This window comes from Brassica oleracea, chromosome C4 (assembly GCF_000695525.1).
Source record: "Brassica oleracea var. oleracea cultivar TO1000 chromosome C4, BOL, whole genome shotgun sequence".
NCBI classification, from domain to species: domain Eukaryota; kingdom Viridiplantae; phylum Streptophyta; class Magnoliopsida; order Brassicales; family Brassicaceae; genus Brassica; species Brassica oleracea.
Window position 1 is genome coordinate 26,813,584 of NC_027751.1, and position 9,546 is coordinate 26,823,129.

Genomic DNA, 9,546 nt, shown 5'->3' on the forward strand with positions numbered 1-9,546 from the left:
CTCCACCCTTCATTTTCTTCTTCTTCTCATTCCCCTTCCCCTGCGCATTCCCCTGCGTATTCCCCTGCACTTCCCAAAAACCTTTCACAAATCTACCTGCATGTATGTCTGTTATCAAGCTAACGATTTGTGGATCGTCAGGTTCACCTGGCCATTTAGGAAACATCTCTTCAATTGAGTCTTTCAAAACCATTCTCCTCACACGCACCTGCAACACCAGGTTATAATTAAACTCAGCCACCAAAATAACACATAACTCAGCCATCAAATATAATAAATCAGCCATCAAAAAATAAAAACTCAGCGTTAAACCTTACCTCGCCATGCCCTTTGATTTCGACAGCCAACAAGTTATCAAAACTTGCACGTGTACGCTTTCCACCCCATCGCAAAAGCGGAACGTCTTCATTATTCACCACCCTCCCAAAATTCTCACCGAAGCAGGCGACAGATTCATATGCCCAAATCAATAACGCGACGGTTATGCCGCTTATTGTGTATGACCCTCCTTCTGGAGCCAACGTTTTAATAGAGTCAATGAAAACTTCGTATGCAGTCCGACCCCATGGATACGACCCCATGGCTTCATCGTCGAATACCCATATTGCACTTTCAAAAGGTATCCTTGAATTGTGATGTAAACAATAGACTCCCATGGCTTAAAGAAATAGCAGCCCCAACCACTTACGCTTTTCAAAAATCCATAGCGGACAAAACGCTAATTCTTCCTTCAGTTCACCTAACTTGGGTCCCATCCCAAGAGGCACCTTCAACTCCTCCCAAAACTCTTTGTATTGATCAGCTTCAAACCTTTATGTTGGCAATGAACCTGTGTTTAACCCAGTGATCTCACCAAACTCGAGCAAGCTAAACCTGATAGCCTCATCAACCACGAGACACCATATCTCCTTCTTATGTACTCGCAGCTGTCTACATAGTAGATAGTGTACGGTCCTACCAGACCATATGCTTTCGCGTCCAGCTAGCCTAGCAACTACTCCAATGGCAGAGTTCACCAGTTCTTCCCACACATCATTTCCAATTGTTTCTCTAATGTGGGGGAAATTTCCTGGACGGAAATTGTGATTAATTACTTTTTTTTTCCAGGTTAGAAGACCCTTCAGGGTAAAGTCTTGGAGGGTAATCCCGTGATTTAACTTCAGCAACATCCATCTGATCATATAACCCAACAATAAATCAGCCACAAGATAACAGTAACACAACCATAACATAACAATAACTCAACAAAATAAAAATAACTCGGCCACAACATAACAGTAACTCAGCCAAAACATAACAATTCCTTAGTCACGACATAGCGATAACTCAGCCATAACATAACAATTACTCAGTCATAACATAACCCTAACTCAGTCGCAACAAAACCATAACTCAGACGCAACAAAATCCTCAACCATATTACAGCCGCAACATAACCCTATCTCAGTCGCAACAAAATATATAACTCAGATGAAATATAATATATAACTGACCCACAAACTCAACCAAAACACAATATATAACGTCACGACATCCAACCGGAAAAGACGAACTCGTAGATAAGAATGCGGCGAAGATGATTTCCTACAAACGATTGAAGACGACGATTTCAGGGAAAACGATATCGGAGAAGACACAGTATCAACGACAGAGAGTTAGTTCGAGGAAGACAAAGTAAACACAATGTCGACGAGGATTTTGGAGAGTGGGAGAAAGCTTGCGGTTCCTTCTTCGAGACGACGACAATGTTCTACGTTTCTTTTTTTTTAACCCCTATGTAGTTGTGGAGAAGGAGACGGTTTGATTTCTATTTTGCTTATGTTGATTGTTAATTACTGATGTGAATTTAGTGTTTAAAAATAATTTCAATTAAAAAAAACTAACCAAAAGCCCTTATTGTCATTTACTAGGTGTATCCAAACATTCTAGTAATTTTAAAAAGATGTATAACACTCTAGTAATAAATCAACTTTTCTTATACATTCTAGTAATTTTCTCAAAGTAATATATATAGATTTCTTGTGACAATGATAAGACTTCATATAGAAGTCTTCTCCTAGAAAAAAAAAAGTCAAATATCTGCAGAACTTTGTTCAATTGCAAGACTAACATGTTAGGTCTTCTCTGGTATTTTTAAAGATTTTTCAAATTCAAAAGTAAGCCAATATTTACAAAAGAAGATTTCTCAAGACGTCTGCTGTAAAGTAGACTTCTTTTGAAATCTTCCTTATGTAAATTTGCAATTGCAAAAATGACCTAAATAGAAGACTTCATAAGAAGTCTTCTTCAGGAAGACTTAGAAAACTTCTTAGGAAGTCTTCTACGTCTAAGAAGTCTTCTACGTCAATGTTTAATAAACTTTCATTTTCTCTACAATTAAAATAACTTTTTAATATCTTCTTATTTATTCATGTATATTAGTCGATATTGGAGCTTATGGATGAAATTCATAACTTATTTACTGATAATTATAAGATTTCAAATATTCATATTTACTAATAATATAATTCAAGAAGTCTTCTACGTTAGATTTTCAAGAGTGTTAAATAACTTCAAGTTATGTTTTTTAACTTTAAAAAATGTTAAGTGACTTCAAGAATATCAAGTCATGTGGTTTAATGTGTTTTTAGATCATAAGATATGATTTTTAACTTCCATGAGATTTAAAATTTTAACTTTCACTTAAAACTCAATTTTGATCTTTTGTGAATTTGACTAAGTTTTCTTGAAAAGTCTTCTCTCTTTTTTTGGTAAATTTAACTAATTTTTGTGTTGTTATGTTTTGTTATGAGTGGATAGAATGGTTAAATTTCTTGGTATGTTGTATCAATAACTTTAATAATGTCAAGTACTTTTGGTAAAACATAAACATATTTACAAAATTCTTTTGATTAACATCTCTTCAAGTTTACAAAAAAAAATCACAACTAAAATAGTACACATATAAATCATAAAACAGACCATAAATAAACTATTACACATTGAGCTAGCTAGATATCATTCCTCAACATAGATAACTTTGGACTCCACTTGACATCATCTCATTGTACCACTTTGGGCAGAAAACTTCCTCCAAACTTGGTTGGAAGTCTTCTAGCATAAAATACATTAGAAGACTTTCCAAGAAGTCTTCGGAGAGGTTTTTGGGAAGTCTGACTCAGAATCTAAAAAATCTGCATACTGAAAAGCATTCGAATGGCTTCAAAACATAGAAAATTTAAAAAATAATTTTTTATGCTTAAATAATAAACAAAACAGTCACATTAGGTTGAATCTATAACTTTTTAGAATCTAACATATCAGTCACACAAAATACATATCCAAAAATTTTAGATCTACCTTTGAAGGAGTGAAAGATGAGAACCATGTAATAAAATCCTGTAAAACGAAAATAAATTAGTGAGAAGACATAAGAAAAAAAAAAGAAATGGATATAAAGTTTGATATTTTGATGTTCAAAGAGATTAGAGAGAGGTTGGAGAGTTTTAGAATGAGAAACATTATATTTTTTGTTGCGGCCGTTTGAGAGGAAAAAGAGAATGTAAATTTTATTTATGTATGAAGACAAAAAATTCAATTAGATTAAATATTTTCGATACAGAAGTCTTCTATACCGTAAAATCAAATAACTAACTAAATAGAAAAAAAAACACTTCATTAAACTTAAAATCAACTTTTAAAGTGTTTAATATACACAAAACTAAACACATACATGTCAAATTTAATTGTTTTTTAAGCTAAGATTTCAAAATCTAACCCTAAAAATACAAATAATATTATAACATATATTACTAAACCCTAAACCAAGGACTATCATGACTCAATCTATATTCACTCATATATGTTAAAAATAATTCAGTTTTCGTCAAATTAAATTTACATCATTTAGAAATCTTTATTAATACATGGTTTCGATTTTTTCCCTTTCAAATTTTTTTCTTATAAAATTTATTAATTATTTTTAAGATCTAATACATGAGAAGACTTCCTCCAGAAGACTTCTGGAAGATTTTGATTTAGGTATAAGATATAAATTCTTCTAAAATTTAGGCGGGAACCCTAAATTCTACTAAAATTGGGCGGGAACCCTAAATTCTACTAAAATTTAGGCAGAATATGTCAGAAGACTTCTTAAGAAATCTTATGTGAGTATTCTAGACCCTTAATAAAATAACTAAGCAAAAATCACATTCTTACACTTAAAAGATAATTAAAAAGTGTTTAAATCAAGTTATTAGACAGTCACTAAACACATAAATGTCAAATTTAAAAAAAGATAATATTTCAAAATATAACCCTAAAAATACCAACAATACTATAACATATATTATCATACCCTAAACCAATGACTATCATGACTCAATCTACATTCACTCATCTATGTTGAAAATAATTCAAAATATAACCCTAAAAATACCAACAATACTATAACATATATTATCATACCCTAAACCAATGACTATCATGACTCAATCTACATTCACTCATCTATGTTGAAAATAATTCTATTTTAGTAAAACTAAATTTACATCATATAGAAATGTTTATTACATGATTTCAATTTTTCTCCGTCAAAATACTTTTTTATAAAAAAATTAAATTATTTTAAAGATCTACCAAACTAGAAGACTTACAAAGAAGACTCAATACATGTTTTAAATTATTTTACAGATCTACCAAACGAGAAGACTTACAAACTAGACTTAAAGATCTACTTCTTTGTTTTAAGTCTTCTCACACGGAGAGTTATAATGGTAAAACTCAATACATGTTTTTTATTTGGTCATAAGAAAGTTGTTGTAATTTTACTAGCTTTTTGGGTTACTGTTGCATTTGATTGAATTTGAGGTACACTTTTGTATTTTATTTTATTTTTAGTTATTTTTGCATTTGATTGAATTTGAGGTACACTTTTGTATTAAAAATCAAGTTATGAATCATTTTTGCCAATTTTTCTTTTTTGTAAAGAGTGAGACAAATTATAGAAAAATCAAAGATTGATGAGTCAAATTATGTTTAGACAAACAAATTGTAAAAGTTGTTATAAATCCACTATTGAAACTAGGTGTTTTACCGCACATGCGGATATAATTTTTTTTATGAATATTTATTAATATATGTTTTATTAATTCAAAAAACAGAAAAATAAATTATTTATTTTTTCTAAAAAAAATTAAATCAAACATTGAACTAATATTTATAACAAAGTTTTTCATAAAAATATATATGGTTATTATTGTGTTCAAATTTTAAACAGTCACATATTAAAAATTTTAAAAGAAAATATCTCTGTACAAATATTTTTCCTTGATTAATATTTAATTATAAATTGTGTTATATCTTATTTTTAACTTTTATAATGGAAAATATTATTTTCAGATAATAACACAATATATATCAGAAATCTCTTATTTCTAAAATATGATTTTTAATTTTAAAATTGTATTGTATTAATTTATAATCAACTATATAATTATTTAATATAGCATATAAATCTAATATTAAATGTAAAATTCGTTTAAATATTTTAAAAAATATCTTTATACAAATTTGTTTGCTTGATTAATATTTAATTAAAAATTATTTAATATCTTAATTTTAAATTTTATAATTGAAACTATTATCTTACAGATAACAGTACAATATATATAATAATTATCTTATTTTAAAATATGTTTCTATTTTTGAAATTTTATTATATTAAATTATAATCAATTATCTAATATAACATATAAATCTAATATTTTAATGTAAATTTCATTTTTTATTTATATGATATTATATATATATATATATACATATATATTTATTAAGGGTACAAACGATATTAACCGCTCTAACTTTCAACGTTAGAGTTCGAATGCGAAAAAATCACTTTGAAAATTATAGTATAGATATATAGATAGATATAGATATCAGACATATCAAAGGTTCAGAGGAAAGTGTTTTTTTTTTTTTGTAAAAGAGTTTTCAAATTTAACTAAAAACATAAACGTTTGCATGAAACACACTTCATAATATAGAAGAGCTCATACCTAAGGGAAACACTTAGGACGAAACTAGCAGAACCAAATATAAAAGAAATAGCTAATGAGACGAACGACGACTATACCGGCCATGTTTACCTATCCCTTCCTTTGCATAGTTTTCAATTCCATATCTTGGAACTTTATAGGAGGTTCTGTCTCTCTCCCACCCCTTTATGAGCTATCTACACTAGTCTTGATCCAATCAAGTAACGCGTAAATTATTGAACAGTACTATTCATATGAGACTGAGATTACGTCGTATTGTGTATACCTAATACCCAGACAATAAGAGAAGATAATGAGCTCTATGTTGCTGCTATTACAATTTACAAAGCATAGTATCAATTGTGAATGTGCATGTATCAGATTTGTAGATCTTGGTAACCAAAGAATCAACTTTCATTTCAATATTCAGCGTGCATGTGAGACTAAAGAGTCTGTGTACGTTGATGTACCCAAAGAATTCACATCAAAAAGAAGTTCCATTGGCTTCTCAGCCCATCCTTTCAAGTTCTCATCCCTCACCACATCAAGAAGATTATCCGGAAGCTCCGAAACCCCACTCAAGATCCTCATAACCGTACTCATAGCTGGTCTAATCGAAGCAGCTTGATGCGAACATAACACACCAAGCTTCAAAACAAGCTCAAGCTGTCCTCTGTTTTCTTCTTGACGTATGTTCTCTTCAACCGCAACAATAATGTCATCTCCTTTCTCCCAAAGCTCAAGAATCCAATCCACAAGGACTTCTTGTTCTTCCCCTGCGCGTCGCTCTATCAACCTTCTACCACATACTACTTCAAGCATAACCAACCCAAATGCATAAACATCGGTGCTCGTAGTTGCTCTACCAGTTCTTAAAAACTCCGGTGCGATATAACCTAACGTTCCAGCTACTTTAGATGTCTCTGGATCAAAACCCTGATCATACAGCTTCGCTAATCCGAAATCCCCTAGCCTTGCATTCATTTCATGGTCGATAAGAACATTAGCCGGTTTAATATCTCGATGAATGATGACTTGCACCCATTCTTGATGCAGATATAGTAAAGCAGACGCAACGTTTTTAATAATCTTGAAACGTTGCTCCCAAGTAAGCCGTTCTTGATTCTCATTGTTACGGTAATATAAATACTTGTCAAGGCTACCATTAGGCATGAAGTCATAAACCAAGTAGAGATCTTCTTTATGTCTACAATACCCCAAAAGCCTGACGAGATTCGGATGTCTAAGTCGACCAATGGTCGATATCTCGGCTAAAAACTCGCTCATCCCTTGTCTTGAATCATGAGAAGTCCGCTTTACAGCGATCTCTGCATCGGAACCCGGAAGAGCGCCTTTATAGACTTGGCCAAAACCTCCTCTTCCGAGAAGTTGTTTGTCCTTGAAACCCTTTGTGGCGTCGAAAAGCTCCTTATAAGCAAACCTATGAGGTCCATACTGAATCTCCCATTCCTCGAGAACCTCTTTGGCTTTCTTGTGCCTCAAGTAAAAGACAAAACCGATCCACGAGGCGATAAACACAGCGACTAAGGATACAGTTAAGCAGACCGCTAAAATGGTCTTTGTTCTTTGAGATGATTTCTTCGGATACGGAGGAAGGATTGATAGCATACCAAAATCCAGCCTCGGAAACTCGATTTCTCCATTAACAAACCAACTCATCATGTAATGGATTGCGGCGACCGACCCAGTCGACGCAGTGAATCCAAGATACATTTCCTCTTCTTGCAGATAAGGAGAGAGGTCTTTGCTCAATGACAAAAGCGGTTTTCGAGGCGGAACAGAGATGTTAGCAGGGAAGAGAGTAACATTAAGTTGCTTATCAGGTTGACTATAAACTATAGAAAGCCTCATTACCTTTCTACTAATCAAAGAAAGTTTCCTAAACTTTCCATCTTTATCATCATAGTAACCAGCAGAAGCAGAGACAACAGATCTCATACCATTAATATTAACCCCAACATGATTATCATCTATATCACCAAACTCCTCATCTTTATTTATATCTAACTCGATAGCTATCACGTTGTTAGAAGCTTTACCGTTGTTTGTTTCGTTGAATATCCCTAAGTACTGATCGGAGGAAGCTCCGGGTAGGCCTCTTGTGGGAGAGATGACGAAAGCCATACCGTGTGAGCCTTGCTGGTCATGCTCCGGGACAATCGCGAAGAAGAAGTTGATTGAGAAAGATGTTGTGATGTTTGTGGATGAGTTTGTGAATGTAACTGGGTTGCTGTCGAAAGCTTGACCGTGTGTGTGTTTTGTTGTGTTGGTTAAAGTGAAGTAGCCGTTGTAGCCGATTCCTACAGATCCTGTTGGGATGAAGTAGCCATGGGAGTTGTGAAAGAACAGAACAAGAACTGCTTCAAAGAGAATAATAAACATTTCTTGATTGTTTATTTTGTTTTTAGTTTGTGTGGAAGAGTTTCATCTTCTGTGATGTTATTAGGTTGAGAAGAAACGTGGAAACGTGGAAACGTGAAAATGTGAAAACGTGAAAGGATTGAACTCTTGAGGCATTATTTCAGTTCCTGGTCAATATTTGCAACTAGAAGTGATGATGATATTTAATTCTTTAGGTAAATATTAATGTGAACGAATCAAGCGAATATAAAATGAACTATGAATTTCAACTAACGAAAGTTTTGACTAAAACATCAAACAAGTAATAAAAAGAGTATATAAGCCTTACATAGAGTGTTCATGTAGGCGAAAATAATCGGCCAATGAGAAATTATATTTTTGTCATGTCACCTCTTCTATTTGTTTTACAAAATGATCCTTTAACTTTTTACTTAAACAATTATAACCGAAAATATTTTTTTAGTGAAATATATGATTTATATAAATGTAATTATATTTTTTATTTACATAATAGTTTGTAAAGAAATATTTACTATAAATAATATCATAATTTTATAAAATAATAAAAATAAATTGGGTTGGTTGTTAACTTTCACAAATAAAAAGTATTATTTGTAAACTTAGAAAATAATATATCAAGAATATTCTTTTTCAGGAGAGAAAATAGAAAAATTCATCGGAGACAAATCCATCTCTATTATGAATTTCCGCTTAGAGAAAAAAATAGAGGAATACATTGGAGATGGTCTAAGGCATGGCCGACGTAAATGATCGATGTTGAGATTTCAGCTTTTCTGATTCTTACTACTCTAATGTTTCAATATAATTTGAATATTTCATTTGCTTTATAATATAATGGTTTAAAAGTATTTTTTGTTTCACTATATAAATTGTTTTTATATTTCAACGTAACTTTATACTTATTGGATATTGTGTGGCCAATTAAATTATATATATTACTGTGTAATTGATTAAATTTATATATTAAATGACAGTTTTCTAAAGTAATAACTTTTAAATATTACAGATTTTAATTAAAACTGGAGGATATAAGCCTCAGATATAGTGTCCACGTAGGCGAAAATAATCAGCCAATGGAAAACTATATTTTTGTCATGTCACCTCCTCTATTTGTTTTTACAAAATGATC

General features: G+C 31.7%; 2 protein-coding genes across 2 annotated transcripts in view; both read right to left on the bottom strand.

The window, feature by feature from the left end:
- The window catches only part of LOC106338527, a 2,895-nt gene extending 2,239 nt beyond the window's left edge, over positions 1 to 656 (bottom strand). Inside the window, exons 1-2 of the mRNA XM_013777484.1 lie at positions 318 to 656; positions 125 to 208 (exon numbers count right to left, since the gene is read on the bottom strand). Coding sequence (XP_013632938.1) covers positions 125 to 208; positions 318 to 656 — 423 coding nt within the window. The remainder of the gene's footprint in view (positions 1 to 124; positions 209 to 317) is intronic.
- A 5,352-nt stretch (positions 657 to 6,008) lies between these two features.
- On the bottom strand, positions 6,009 to 8,518 carry LOC106337529 (L-type lectin-domain containing receptor kinase V.5-like). Its single transcript, XM_013776632.1, has one exon. It carries the CDS (start codon positions 8,415 to 8,417, stop codon positions 6,441 to 6,443), a length of 1,977 nt encoding a protein of 658 aa, XP_013632086.1. The 5' UTR covers positions 8,418 to 8,518; the 3' UTR covers positions 6,009 to 6,440.
- Positions 8,519 to 9,546: the final 1,028 nt, after the last annotated feature.

Bases quoted from the DNA above. Each gene is read 5' to 3' on its own strand.
- LOC106337529 (XM_013776632.1), bottom strand. From the start codon at position 8,417: ATGTTTATTATTCTCTTTGAAGCAGTTCTTGTTCTGTTCTTTCACAAC.